At 38.5% G+C, this 15,608-nt stretch overlaps 1 protein-coding gene across 15 annotated transcripts in view; it reads left to right on the plus strand.

The window, feature by feature from the left end:
• Positions 1–15,608, plus strand: part of TRAF3 (TNF receptor associated factor 3) — a 72,265-nt gene that overhangs the window by 30,941 nt on the left and 25,716 nt on the right. For 14 of the 15 annotated variants that reach the window (XM_083840184.1, XM_083840186.1, XM_083840182.1 and 11 more), the window contains 4 exons: positions 6,882–7,138; positions 9,933–9,984; positions 12,268–12,372; positions 13,018–13,185. In XM_083840184.1, the coding sequence (XP_083696310.1) occupies positions 6,897–7,138; positions 9,933–9,984; positions 12,268–12,372; positions 13,018–13,185 (567 nt within the window). In that variant the 5' untranslated portion in view covers positions 6,882–6,896. Of the gene's footprint in view, positions 1–3,464; positions 6,528–6,881; positions 7,139–9,932; positions 9,985–12,267; positions 12,373–13,017; positions 13,186–15,608 lie in introns of all 15 variants that reach the window. The other variant, XM_083840185.1, reaches the window with a different exon arrangement.

The following is a 15,608-nucleotide window of genomic DNA, read 5'->3' on the forward strand; positions in this document are numbered from 1 at the left end:
ATGTTATATCAAGGTCATGTTCAAAGTTGGTTTGTATTAGTTTATGCAAGGAAGGTGGATGCTTACACAAGTGTAAGATGAAGGTTATAGCAGTTAAAATACCCAGTTCTTTTTACTACATGAAAAAGTTTTTACATGCCAGTGCTGCTTTTATTTTTGTATAGGAATTAGTATTTGAATGTGTTGCACGAAAAAACGTGAGGGATGGTCTCATGCTTTTCACCGTGTAAAGTTATACCTGAAGTTGGTGACTGCAACCCTCCCCTGTCCCCCCTTGGTGCCCCTCAGAACTTCCCCACAAAGCATACACTAGAAACACTGAAGCACTGGTGGTTGATCCTGTACGTGTTGTACAGAGACAGTAAACAGTGCATCAAACAGAACAAGCGCATGGAGGGGAAAAATCATTAATTTCCCTGTGCAAACAAGAAGAGGGAAGTGACTTTTGAACTTGGTACGAGGCAAAATCAATGGATGATCCTGTGCTTTCAAACCTGCCGCTCCAGTGCTGCTTTGGTCACTACCTAGATACTTCTGTGGTGAGAGTTAAACTACTTACATTTTATTTCTCAGTTCTTCTTCTGTGCCCCTGCTCAGACTCAACAACTGTGGGGCTTTGGCCTGAACATCAGGCCAAGGTGGTGCCTGGATGCTGTGAGACCAGGCCTCTGCAGTGAGATACCTCATGCTCAGGAGCTCTGGAGTCAAAATACCCATGGCAGTCTTCCTGCTCAGCTTTAATTTTTTTTGACATTTGTTGCATTGGATAAATTGATAATATGTTGTCACTGATATACTCCTTTCAGCTTGCATTATTGTTTTAACCAGTCATCGTGTTATGGCAGTATGTTGTATATTATAATTGAATTCAGAAGTGCAAGCAAAATTGAGTCGGAAGACTGTCTAAAAGATAGTAAAAGAGAGGTGTATGTTCTTTTCAATAGGTATGTACTAGGAATTTATTAGAAGCTATAAAATGCTGAAAGACAAAGTTAATTTTTTCATCGTTTAAAGTAATTCTGTGCGATAACTTGAAGCAATAACTTTGTGATAGAAACACGTAGGCTAGGAAGACTGAAGAACTAGAAATACCACTGCAAGTAAACAATTATTTGGTTCTCTGAGGGTATCCTGTAAATTACAAAAGAAAATTCTGTGAAGACTGAAACTGAAGAAGTCTGGTGTCTGGTTTCCTACAAATCTGTGCACTATATCCCCTTCTTGACCCAATTCTCCCGCTTCCTCAATAATTAAAAAAAAAGGCCTTCAAACACCCTACCTTCCCATTACAGTAATAGAGAGGATGAAGACCACCCAGTTTGCCTAGACAAGGGGGAGCTGGTGGTTTAGATGTAGCTTATGCAGACTGGCCAGCTGATAGACCACACAGAGGCGGTGGTGTTTGAGGTTGCACTTTCCTAGCCTTTTACTCACTGGGATGCTACATTAAGTTTCTCTTTCTGTTCCCCACAGAGCTGCCCATTTTCATGAGACCTGTCTGTACAGTTGGTTCCCAGTTGGTTGTGTTGTATTTTTTTCGAGAGGCTGATACATGAATGGAAGGATGGATAGAAAACAAGGAGCCCTATTTCAGTAAAAACTAGGTTTAAGAAGAAAACACTCCATATTACCAAAAATGGCCTAGTTAGGATAGGACACTAAAGTTTGTGTTTTCTTACACTTCTTAAATAAAAATATAAATGCTGCTCTTTGAAGAAGAAAGGTCGGATCATCTTAATTGTTCACTGTTCTGTTGTGATCTTTAGCTCCCATCCAACTTCAGGTTTCTTCTTTCAGAGCTTAATTTAGGTATTGTGTGTGCAGCACCGTTCTCTTTGGGTAACTTCTGTTGTTAGTGTAGCTTGCAATTTGATGGAAAAGCTTTTCTGTCCTAAGTAAAACAAAAGTAGATTGTATCTTTTGTTATCTTCATAACATAAACATTTTATTGAAATAACTGCTTGACCTTTTTTGATTTTAAAGTTTTGGTAAAAGCTTATTTGCTTTATATTGCCAATGTATTGAAACTGTCTTCACGCAGAGCTTGCTAAGTAGTAAATACTGCGTTCCAATTCTAAATGAGCTTTTTGGGGGTTCAGTAAGAGTTACGGATTGTTTTTGTCTTTTTTTAATTCAGATGTAAATTTATTTTAAAATTTTTTAGAAGCTTTATTGTATTTCTAAGTTGCAAATGAGTTTTATTCCTAAGGAGCAAATAAACCGAACAACAAAAGCCAACTATGTGGCATAATTCAAAAACTTTAGCGCAGATTTCTAGGATGTCTGCCCTCTCTGCAACGAGAGCAGCGTTCTTGCTTAAACAAGGAAAGAGAAAAATGCTGTTTTGGTAACTTCCATGCTGTCTAATTCTTGGAACATCTTAAGTCGGTAAACTTACTTTTGCTTCCAGTTTCTAATATTAGTGTGAGTTGAGAAAGAAGAAATTGTACTGACCTTTGTTGCAGTATGTGCAGCCTGAAATACTACTTGACACTCTAGTATCTGAGGCTGGACCTCACTTGCATTAAGAGGAATGACAAAATAGAGCTCAGCGAGACGTGACCGACTTTGGGGGAGCAAGCGTGCCACAGACACGATGACCAGAGAATCTCCACTTTTGTTACTCTGAAGAAGCGTGACTGTAAGCGTATGCTGACTGCATGAGAAACGGCTGAAAGAATTGTAATCAATAGTGGACAGAACCAACCTTGGAGATTGTGCCTCTTTTTCTGTGTTGATCTGTCCTGAATAATGATTGTCCAAGATTTAACAGTTTGTCCAACAGACTGAGTTTTAAGACGTCTAAAATTGATTCTTGTTATTGTGATGACTCTTCCCAGGGATAAGAAAGCTGGAGCTTAAGGAAGCAGCTAGTGGTGAATCAGGAGTTCAGATTTAGCTTGCTGAACAAGGACTGAAGTCTTTGACTTGATGGCAGCTTGCCATGCCTTTAGGAGTCGGCAGCTCCCACCAGAACTGGCATATCTTGAATGTTCTAGCCAGGCTCACCTCCCTGCTTTCTAGAAGTGGTTATCTTTACTACTGTAAGCACGTAGTATCTTACTGAGGTGTGACTTCAAAAGTGCCTCTTGTTGGCAGTTTCAAACCTGATTATGGGGGTATAATCTGAGTCCCACTGTTAAGAGTCCTGGAAAGGAAAAGACGACGTTGCAGATGTCACCCTGTAGTGGTATGTAAACCGTAATAGAAAGCTGTTTGCAAAGGGATGGCAGCTGAATTGTAGTATTTGCACTTGTGTTCACCATTGATCTCATATACGTGTGTAATAGCACGTAACTCATGCCTGAGGATGTAGCTCTGTGCATACAGTAGTTTAATTTGTGTGTGCAGTTTGCGATGAACATCAAGTCTCCCCACCTCCTTGTTAAATGCAGCTTTTGGGTTGTAATAAAGAGGTTTTAGTGTTCTTTTAAGCTCAGTTCTCTGTTGTATTTTTATTGCAGCACTTTATGAATGGCTTCCTGGTTTTGCTGCCTAAGAAAATGCTGGCTGTTCAGAGCGCTGTGGAAGAGAATTCCTCACCAAGCTTGCTGCTGTAGTGCTGCACTTGTTTAGCTTTTCTTGTCTGACATACTTCTTCATGAAACAAAAATAAAAAAGCTGAAGTGCACAAATCTCACCGTTAAGCATATTGCATAGTAAACTTTATTTATCGGTGTGCTTTCTGGTTGTTTTCTGTGACATGATATTCAATATACCAATTCCAAAAGGGGAGTCATGTGGAGCACTGTGCAGCTTATTTTGGTATGAAATCTCTTTTTCCAGCTGACAGTTCAGCCACTGAGCAGTTTCATATCTCTGTGAAACTCTCACCTGCTGTTCATTTGGCATTCAGTACTCTTTCTCAGCTGAATCTGGAGTATTCTTCTTTTCACCCCTGCCTCCTTGTGACCAATTACTCAGTTTCCATGAAGAAATAATGCTTTTGAAAGACTTTAAATATCTGATATTTAGCTTCTTTTTGTTTCGAAGAAACAGGATGAGGAAGCAAACATTCAGTATAGTTGTTTTGTATGGTGCATAAGTTCAGGAACTTTGTGCTGTCTTGACTTGCCAATTCTCCCTGCAGCACCTCTTTTAGTGCCTCTTTTTGTTTGTTTTGTGGGTCAGAATCAGGCCGTGTCTTGTTTTATTCTGGCACTCTAAGGAAAATCACGTTCCCTGTATTTGTTGTTCTCATCCATCAGTGTGCTTGAAGCTGGTTGTTGACTTCAAAAGTTGACCGAATAGTAGAAGTCTCAAATATGACAAAAGAATATGGAGTTGCAGAGGGAAAAGAGAAATTAGTATCTGCATGTTTTAAACCAACAGGAAACTGAATTTTAGCTTTTCCTGCAGTCATGCACAAGAAACAAATCCATAGGTAGTTAAGTTTTACCAGTTCAGCTGCTTATGGAATAACACTTTTCCTCTTTTTCTAATCTCCTTTTGCCTTGCACCCTTCAACAAAGAGCCAAGTCCTAAGCTCATGATGGGGTCACCTCTGCCCAGCCATGGATGTTCAGTAATGCCAGTGGAGTTGGGCAGTCTCTAATGCTAAACTACTTTCATTAGGCGCTTTCCTTTCTCACTCATGACAGTTCTCTTAACCTTCTTGCCTCCAAGACTCTTGTTCTCAGCATCACGTCTTGTCTCTTGTGTACTGGTTGCAACCTCTTGAATTGCCTCTTCAGTGCGGTCGTAGTCCGCTTTTATGCTTGCTGCTGAAACTTTAGTTCAGGCTTTGCTTGCTTCCCTCATCTAAATTAATCTGAATTTCTTCATTAAAGAGAAGTGCAAATTGCTTTCAGTTCAGCACTGATCTTTCTCTGCTTCAGACTGCAGAGTTTAATGCCTTGGCAGAACAGTCTTTGAAGACTAGATAAGGAGCAGGAAGACATTAACTCAAATTATGGACCAGACTTTATATTTCTGATTACTGTAGAAAATGTGTTTTTTATTGTTGCTTTGAGTACAACGCAATCATTGAATCTATGTACTCAAGTTATGAGGATGGCTTTCCTCAGGCTTTCTCTGTATTTGATGGAGATACGGAGAGGCTTTCCCCTGGGATGGGAGGGCACTCAAGTGTGGATTCTTCACTGAACACCTTTACTCGTGTTTAGCTGGTGTTGGTAAAGATACAAAGTGGTATCGGTGATTTTGTCTTTTAAGAAAAACAGTTGGTATCAGAGATGAATGAAATTTCCTTGTCTGTTTAGTCTCTGTGGAGAATTCTATACCTAAAGTACAGATACAGAAATGATCTACAAGAAAATACATTTAATTACAAGTACTTGTTTTGAGCTTGGCAAGGGAAACTAAGAGATTACAAAGTGTGTACGTGATGGAAGTGTAAGTTTGTGTATTTGGGAGGTCAGGTACTTGACTCCCTTTGTAGTGTTTGTGGATGTTCTTTCATAACTGAGAAATGAACTGGGCCTCATTTCTTCTTTCTGCTTCTTAAAGCTGAATTATAGCTTTAGTGGTTAGGGAGCAACTGGAGCAGTGGAATAGGCTTATGCCTTAAATGTCGGTTAACGTGGAGAGAGAGCTGAAGAAGGCCTTTCTCTTGTAAATAGTGACATATTTCTCTTATGTAAATAGGGGTTTTATCCTCCAAATATGCTTGATCCTTCATGTGCTGAGGTGGCGGGTTTTTGTTTTGTTTTTGTATTTAAGAACCCGTAGATTTTTTGACTGCAGGATAAGGTGACAAATGACAGGATGCGAGGAAGTGGCCTCAGGTTGTGCTGGGGAGGTTTAAGTTGGGTATCAGGAAGAATCCCTTCACAGAAGGGGTGGTTAGGCATTGTGACGGGCTGCCCAGGGAACTGGTGGAGTCACCATGCCTGGAGGTGTATGTAAGAGACGTGGATGTGGCTCCTTAAGGACGTGGTTTAATGGTAGACTTAGTAGTGTTAGGTGATGGCTGGGCTTGGTGGTCTTAAAGGTCTTTTCCAGCTGAAACGATCCTGTGTTTCTGTTCTAAGATTCTATAAGCAAGGAAGTTATTCAAAGCAGGTTTTCAGATTTAATATGCAGTGTTCTTCCTCTGTTGCTCTGCTAATTCATTGCGTGCTGACCTAGAGGTATCACAGTCCAGGATAATAGCTATTGTAATTCAGTCTTCAACTGCATTAATTATTTTCTCAGCTGCCTGTCAGTTGTGCTTCATCCTAGTGAATTAATCAAGTGGCCATGTTATGTCGACGTATCTCATCTGCCAATTAGAGTTGTGTCACCTGCTCTCTTCATGTGGGAATGTATGATGAAGAGGTTGGAAAGCTGTTTAATGAGTAAAAACCTGATGTTTTGTTCTAAAACAGGCTTAGAACGGTGCGTCTTACACATTGCTGTTGCATGAGGTAGACAGGAGGAGCTGGCAATGGAGCTGTGTAGGTTCCAGATACCCCGTATAGGACAGTAGTGGTCGTGTGCTTTTTGCAGTAGCATGTAAGCAAAGTTGAGCATGGCACTGTACCAGCACGCCTTGTCGTCCGCACACCCTGCTGCTTCCTCTAATGGTATGACTTCAATATTACTGACGTTTTTCAGTGACAGGGATAGAAGAATAAAAAGAACTCTTCCTCCTTGTTCCCAGAGCAATGCCCACAGATAACTAAGGCTATCCTTTCAGGAATAGGGCTTAATTCTTCACCTTCTAGAGCCTTTAAAATGTAGAATACTTTACAGAGTTGTTAAGCAAAATACACCTGTGCGGATATATTTACTTTATATGTGTATTGTGTGCGTGATGTGTGGAGACACCTTTCTTAGCGCTTTCTGTTTTTACATAGTCTGTCAGATGCTGGATATGTTTTGTTTTATTTAGATGGAAAAAGCCTTCATTTCTCAGAGGTTTTCTTATTTCTTCACAGAAATTATCTTAGAGCATGGATGCCAGTAAGAAGACAGAACCTCCTTTATCTGTAGAAATGGTACAACAAAGGGCCAATCCCGATCGCAGTCCTTCAGCATCAATTTATGTTCCAGAGCAAGGCGGCTACAAAGAGAAATTTGTAAATGCTGTGGAGGATAAGTATAAATGTGAAAAATGTCACCTCATCTTATGCAATCCTAAACAGACTGAATGTGGACACAGATTCTGTGAGACCTGCATGAATGTCTTGCTAAGGTAACTCTTCTTGTACTGAAACATATTTAAAACTTGTGAACTGCTGAAAACAGGATGAACACCACCATAGTTCTATGCATACATTAAGCTAATGCCCGGGGCTGGAAGTAGACTTCATCTTGTCGCTTGCTTGCTTATTTCTTATCTATATGCTGGCACAGTAATTTGTGTTCTCCGCTGGGTGAAGATGAATTAAACTTTCCATAAATATTGTTGAAACTATTGGTAATGTGTTTTAATTCCATGCAGTGTTAAATTAAGTAAAAATTGCATTGCCTGGAGTGCAGACTGGGTAGCTATTTCGGTCTAGAACCCATTTAATAATCTGGAGCTGTGGCTGTGTGAGGAAGTGAGCCTTGCAGAGGCTCATTGGTGATAGTACCTGACCTACCTGTGGACCTGTCTTTGCAATTGAGTGGTGGGACCCTTGGGTAAATGTCATGTCTTATGGGGAAATGAAGCTCCACAAGCATTCTACATCTGTGGCCTGGGGCTTTTTGTTTTGTGGATGCTGGCTGCTCTGTTGCTGAGATGTTTGGTCCAGAGTGTAGAATATGTGAGTGTATGTTGCAGACATAAAATAAACGTTGAGAGATGCAATCTTTCCCAGTGTAGGTAAGAATAAAAGTGTGGCTATTGAAGAAGGAGTATCTAGCTTTTAAGAAATATCTATGCATCAACGGAAGTATATTTCTTTGCCTCTCAACTTTGGTACATTGCCAGGGATTGTATTCAGCAGTGTGATTTTGACACTTGGTCTGATATTTGAAGACCATTGTCCAAGCTTTAATCTCCTGGTGTAACTAAGCAGTCACTACTTCCATTTACTCCTGCGAAAGCAGAGGTACAGAACAAAATGAGCTCGCTGGACATTACACATAGGACTACTAATCTAGAGAGGATTTGTCTTTGGAAGCTTTTGGTGATCTCCCATTTACTTCTTGTAACCATTTTAATTCTAGGCAGTAGGCTATATTTCACTTGGAGATATTGTAAGCTTGGGAAGGTGCAAATTAAGAATACATGCAATATGGCAAAAGAGGTTATAGGACACTACGTTACCCTGTCATGTGTTAAAGAATAAGATCTGTACAGGGGAAATACTGGTGCCTGCAGCGCACTGATCAGCTCCTGTAGGTTTTATGCTGCAGCATGCCAAATTGAGGAGGGTGGTGGGAAAAAAGCTTTTCTTTCAATACACAGTTTCAGTTAAGGTGTAGCTTGTTTTAAGAAATGCAGTTATTTCTTTCTGAATGTATGTTTTGGAAGGCTCTTACATGGTTAATAGCAGTGACTGCAGAAAAGCAAACACCTGGCATGCTTGGATGTGTACAGATGGACAGAGCAGACCCTTAACAATCTAAGCAGTAAGGATTCTGGCACTGCTGGAATCTGGGCAGTTTTCCTTCCCTGCTGCGAGACATGCACATGTGCTTATTACAGTGCAGCTAGAATGTGTGTAATTTTACCTTCCTGTTTTTTAACCAGTTTGTTATTGAAAAGAACACATGGGTAGGGCCATCTACCACGCTACTCTGTCATTGTAGTTACTTCACCATATTTAAGTGCCTGTTGCAAACAAATCCTTTAAAATTAAATTTATAGTTTTTTTAAGAAATAAAAAGTGTGCCATAAAACAGGAAGCAAAATAAGTTTAAATTGTTCCTGTATCTGGCACCAATTTTTTTCGTTCAGTGTTGGTATGCTGCTGTGCACACTGATTACATGCTAGCAGGTTCTTTTCCAGGGTTATTTGAGGACAAAGAACTGGGAGTCAGTGTAGATAACAAAAAAAAAGTCTGCTCAATATGCAGCTGTAGCTTAAAAGAGCAAGTAGGATGCTTGAGTGAATTCAGTAAAAGCGAGGAAAGGATGACATTGTATTAAACACTATGCCCTCAAGTAGATTAGTTTCCCTCCCTTCCTTTCTTTTTGTTTCTGCCTAAGAAAAATATCACAGATATTTAAGCTACGAGACAGTGAAGATGCTCTGAAATACATTAAGACATATAGAATGGTCACTTCAATGAGTAGAAGCCAGTGAGGTGATTTGAAATAACTATACTGAACTATACTGATTGTATAAAATAATCAAATCAATTCAGTCTTCTACATTGATCTGCAATGCTGCAAACAGCAGCAATTTGCACAGTCTGTCGGTGAGATGCTTTACAGAAAAACGTACCTAGCTGTTAAACAGTGCTTTTCATCCACAGATCTCAGTGCTTTATGAGGGAGATCAGTATGGTTATCCCCATTTTACCTGGGGGAGAAGTAGCTGCAAAGAAAGAAAGGGATTTGTACTAGATAAAGGGAGCAGGGAACTGTAACAGCTACTAAAACCAGAACAGATTTGAGAGAGATGGACACGTATCCTTTTACGGTAAAAAAATATTTAAAATTCTGTCAGAGAGAGTAAAGTTTAATTGTGTGTTGTTTGAAAAACATCTGGGTAATTGAAAGATGCAATATTTTGCCTGTTTGCAGTGATAGAGAAGGAACAAGAATTGTGGATCAGTTGCAGGCTTGTAAAATAGGGGATGAATTTTGATGACTTGAAGAAAACCACTGTGCAGGTGTCCAGAGGCATCATGGTGGTCTTATTGCCTTGGAAATGCCAGACTGTCCAAATTTTTGAAGTAACATCATGTTATCTCATTATAATAAACTGTATTCACTTTTAACAGTTAAAAAAAAGCATTGAACAACCTTAACTAAGTAGTTAACTAGTCTGAAGTTCTTATACTGTAAAATTCAGTTGAGTTAAAATACAGCTTTTTTCTTTTCTCTGCAGTTCTTCGAGTCCAAAATGTACAGCCTGTCAAGAAAGCATAGTGAAAGACAAGGTATTGTTAAAATTATTTCTTCTTCAAAGTATCAGATTGCATAGCGTACATAAGATGTGTTAAGTGCTTTGTGGCAATTACTTCATAAGCCTAATAAGCTATTTACAGAACATAGTTTTGTTCTAGAATCTGAGCTATGTATTTTATCTAGGAAGACAGCTTATTTTTGCTGTTAACTACATGGCAGAAAACTGTGCTGGCTTCATTCCTAATGCTCTATCCAGGTGTTGTTTCATAGCTGGAAGCTGCAGCAACATACTGCAGTTCTCTCATCAGCTGGGATGATGGTAACAAATATTGCATCTACTGTAGGTATGCAGAGGCTGTGACAGGTCTAAGCAAACCTTACTCCTGATTTGGCTCTAGATCATGTCTGCTTGTTGACTAATTCTGTTTTACATGGTGGTATTCTGTGAACCACACTGGAAACAAAACTGTGTGGAGTTACAGTAAGTGTAATAGAATCGGAGACTTTATTTGGATAAGTTACTTCACTGATAATCTCTCTATTGTATTTCACAAGAAAACTTTGTGTTGCCTCTGAAGGGTTGAGGGTAGAGAAAATTCTTTTTGACTTTATGCGTTTTTTACATTAGACTTTTCTGAAGTGTTTAGTAAATTCTTTGTGTCAGTAGTCTTTACTGCCTGAATAAATGCTTCTAATAGTAACGATTTTCAAGAATATGCTAGTGGGTACATCAGTCTCTTCTTGTCTTAACACAGAGTAGTTCTCTGAACAGTGCTTAATTCAGTTTTGACATGGATGGGCTTTTGAGGAGCTCAAACCAGTAATCACGATGTCTACTTTATTCATCATTTCAGCTCTGCCTTTCTAGCTCCCAATACACATAAATATGTACATTTATGATGAAAGTTCAAATATCTTTAAAATAGGAGGAGGACACGAAGGGCAGCATATATTAAATATGTTAGACAAAGTGTGCAAGTCAGATGGTGATTTTCATGAAACTGGAAACCTGTCTCTTCCCACAGAATGTTGGTGTCCAAAATCATTAAAGAGCTTTTAGACAGTCTTGGCAAAACTTCAAGAATCATCTTCTTATCTTAACTTCAGTTGGCAAAGCTGTGCCTAGTAGCACTGTGTATTACTTAAGGGGGGGGGATGACCTGCAGTGCTGAAAATTGGTTATTTAAATGAGATTTGTTGATTCATTAAACTTCACATGTGCATCTGAAAAGTAAATAAAAATCAGTGACCTGTGTCAGATTGGTTGCAGTAGTTTTGTCTTTACTGATACTGGGGATGGGTTCATAGACACTGTGAACAGTGCTGTTGTTGTTATTAAATGCTGGCATGCAGAACAGTTCCGTAGTTACTGCGTAAGCTGTAGGGATACGTTTCACAAAACCCCATTTTCAGTGAAGTAGTCATGGTTGGACTTGGTCTTTGGTATTTCTAAATGGCCATGGATGCAGTTTCAACTAACTAGAAGTTTCTATCCATTCAGTTTGCACTTAAGAACAGCAAAGGACAGCCATAACGGCATCAAGTCCTCTTTCCCAGTGTCTGCCCCTAGCAATAGGGCTTCTTGGTAGCGTCATTACATTGTCTCTGAAACAGATTTTTTTTTTTTTAAATGGGATATCATGTGTGAAAGGTACAAAGTCTAACCCCCTTAGCTCTCTACTTCTAACTTCTTGCAGTTCTATTATAGACAAAAATGCCGGAAAGGCTTACAAACATCAAAATGGAGAGATGGTTAAAGCCTTCTTATCAGTGAAATAGTAAACCTCCTCTGAACTAAGACCTCTGATAATACATACTTACAGAAATTCTAAGAGGTGTAAATAGGTGTTCAGACAAACCAGGCTGGTTGTTGTGTGACTGCCTTTCTTGAAATCCTCTCTTTAAACCACTGTTTCACCTCTTTTTTTTGGTCTTATGGTATTGTATCTAATATACTAGCTTCCCAAATAACATGAAGAGTTCTAGTTTACACCTACTATAGACAAACAAATAGCAAAAATCATAATCTTTTCTTTTACCTTTCCCCTTTATTGTATTTATAGTAAAGGTGGAATAGTAGTAGAGCATCTGTCCAAATATCTTCTGTCACTGGGCTGCTTCACAGGGGAGAAATCTGTGATGTGCACATGAAGAATTGAATGGTAGCGTTTTATTTTTGCCACATAAGGTTAAAATTAAATGACATTGCTGTAGCTGAATTGCGCGACTTCTTTCTTTGAACTTGCATATTCTTGAAGGGTTTTAAGTTTCTAAGACGAAATGGCCTTTGATCTTATTTCATTTTTTCCCTTCAGGTGTTTAAGGATAATTGTTGCAGGAGAGAACTTCTTGCCCTTCAGATATACTGCAGAAATGAAAACAAGGGCTGCAAAGAACAACTGTCTCTGGGTCAATTACTGGTAAGTAATCAAACATAGTCATAAGCCTTCTTTTGAGTTAAAGAATGAGAAGAAATCTTGCAAATGAAAACCCTGGCCAGTGTCTTGCTCACACTGGTGATTAATTTGCTTATTTATAAAGTTGGAACAGAGTTAGATTGTTTTGGAATTCATCTTTTTGATATGCTATGAGGGATTGTGGTAAAAAATAATGTGGTTGTGTGACACTAAAGCTCTGAAATGTAAAAGTGCAAAACAGGAACTAGAGAGAGAACTAAAAAAAAAAAATCGGGAAAAATCCTAATGTATACCTTAAAAATGTGAATTTTTTTGGTGTGTTTCTTTTATTTTTATTACCAATGCTAATCCTCTGACATAAGTGGTGGTTTATGCATGGAGTTGTGTAACCTTTGGCTTCACCAGACTCATATAGAACTTGCAGCTTTGTCTCACAAAGGCATAACAGTAATCTAGTAATTTAAGTCAGAAGGAATGGTTATAGAGCAGTCTGCAGTGAGCTGTGTGGGTATTTAAAGTGCACAAGGTAACTTTGCTTACTTTGATCCTAAGGTTACTTTGGTTCTGAAGTTGTTTAACATGGGATCTCTTCAAAGGAGAGAAGAAATGCACAAAACTTAGTCGGCTTGACTTTTTTTCATCTTCCAGATGCATTTGAAAACTGATTGTCAATTTGAAGAACTTGCATGTCCTCGTGCTGATTGCAAAGAAAAAATACTAAGAAAAGATTTGCCAGACCATGTAGAGAAGACCTGTAAATACCGGGAGACAACTTGTAAATACTGTAAAAGCCAAGTCCCAATGATTATGTTGCAGGTGCGGTATTTTCTTGTTTCAAGATTCCATATGTTAATATGGAGGAATAACTCTTCATGTTATGTTTAAATGCCAATGCAGTATTGTCCTCTCAGACTTAGTAACTCAAAACAGAAAATAGGCTGTCTTTCAGAACACCTTTTTTTTTTTTTTTTTTTTTGCTGTGAAGGCACCAGCTACTACAGTGACTGGGAAATGTATTCTGTGTTAGTTCTGATGTTCAGATACTGCACTTTAAAAAATAAATAAGTAAATTAGATTCACTGCCTGATAATGATACTACAGTAACTTCTGCCTTCCTTTTCTCTTTTGCTTAAATTGATATAATAAATCAAACTCCTATCACAACAGTTAAATGTTATACTGGAAATACATATGCATTAGCTATTGACTGGAGAAATAACATCTTTTTTGTCTAACCCTTCTTGGGTACAGTGTGAACTGTTAGGAGAGGAAGGAAGGCAGCAATGTGGTAACAGAATGTCTTAGTGTGACCACTAATGGTACAGGACAGGCCTAGGCCAAATTCCTGCTGTTCTGGCATATAAGTAGCTTGCCTGATAAGCAGCCTGTTGTGAATTACTAAGTACAGAGCAGAGAATGAGAGCGCCATACTTTTTTTTACACATAGAATTGTAAGCTGAGTGTGTGCGTTATTTCCCATATTTTATGCTGAATCTCTCTAGCTGTAATTATGATAGCTCATTTTATTTACATAATTTCTATAATTTGATAGTTTCTATAATTTGACAGTCTCAGATTTCAGCCGTCTTAGTATACTAAGAGTGGTCGTATCTATAGATACCTATGTTCTTGTATATTGTTAAGTGAATCCTCACAGTGATGAGACGCATTCTTTGCTCAGATATGTTGTTACAAAAAAGCATAGACAGAAGTTTGCCAAGTTTGGAAGTATCTGTCTTTAACATATTTCAGTATATATTTGCAAGGTTCGGTACAATTAGTAATTGTGCAATTACCTAGCATTAGGTGGTTGAGATGTAAAAAAAAAAAAAAAAAAAAAAAAGGCAAAGAATATTGTATGTACCTTTTTTATTCTTGCACATGCAAATGTGAAAGTGTGTTTAGTTACATTATGGCTGGTATTCTCCCAGAATTTTCTTTAGGTTGGGAATTGATAATAGACAAAGAATGACACTAAAAAATGTGTTCAGTCTTAATGGACAAAATCAGTGAGTATTAGATGTGTCTTGTTATGCAACTGGTTTTCCATATCTAACCAACATACTCATGGGTTCCTTGTGGACAACTGATTTTTATTGGGGCAATGCAGTTATCACTGTTAAATTTTTGAGTCTGAAATCATCCTTACCTTTTGAGGAACATAAAACTCTTTTGGTTTCAGAAATCTCTTTCACCAGATATTGGTGGATTTAACACTTATGAAATCTTTGAACAAGTGGTAGCTTTCAAGATATTCAGAAGCTGAGACTAGTTTTTCTACCGGTTTTTAACTCAATGATTCACCTTTAATGTATTAATGTTGGAAACAAGAATGACATATTACACTGAAGTACAGAAAAGAATAGTTGTAAATCAAGTAATTGTTCTTCTCCTCCAAAATCTTCTCCAGATCCTTGCCTAGATTTTCAAAAATTCAGTGATTATAGAAATGCTGCTGCTGTTGTTTTTTTATGACCTGATTGTGTTACCTCATTGTACTTTGGTAATGAGGAGAATTAGAAGCTTAATGAGACCGAACATTTGAACGAAAGGCTCCTTTTGACTTATTAGAGTTTTGTCATCCAGAGGCTGAGTTCATCTCTAGCTTCTGTAGCCTAATTTTTTTTAATGTAATAATGACTGAAGCAGGTCTCAGTGACTTGAACTGAAAATGGAGAAAGAGGGAGCGTACTGAGAAAAAAGGTATGCAAATGGAAACAAAAATAATTTTACCGGAGTACATATGGTTCGTGTCTTCATAGAATCCCATGATCTTGGGGGGTAGGAAATCCCCGTTGTTGAAGGCAGACTCTCTAGTTAACAAAGTTAGTTCACTTTTTTTAGATTGCGTTTGTCTTGCCTTTACTGTTGCTAGGTGAGTTAACTTTTTGCATATGGTTCAAATGAAAGAAATTAGTTTTTTTTCTTGTCACAAATCTACCTCCTCCGTACTGTAATTTAAAACAAACTAGTAACCTGAAATCCTTCTGAGTTACTGTATGTTTTTGATGGATGATCCACAAAGTTAGTTGAATGTTTGTCCTATAAAATTTATAGTTGGGTAGTATTATGATATAGATCTGGAAGGACAGCATTACTTGGTGCCTAGGCTCTTTGCTACCTCCCTGCCCCTGCCAAGGCAATCTGAACTTCAGTCAGTAGTTGGAAATAGAGCTGAGCTGGCTGGGCCAGCCACTGGGGTAGGCATGAGACCTTGCTCCCTTGTTGCTGCTCTTGGG

Source organism: Anser anser (assembly GCF_964211835.1).
Source record: "Anser anser genome assembly, chromosome: 5".
Taxonomy (NCBI): Eukaryota; Metazoa; Chordata; class Aves; order Anseriformes; family Anatidae; genus Anser; species Anser anser.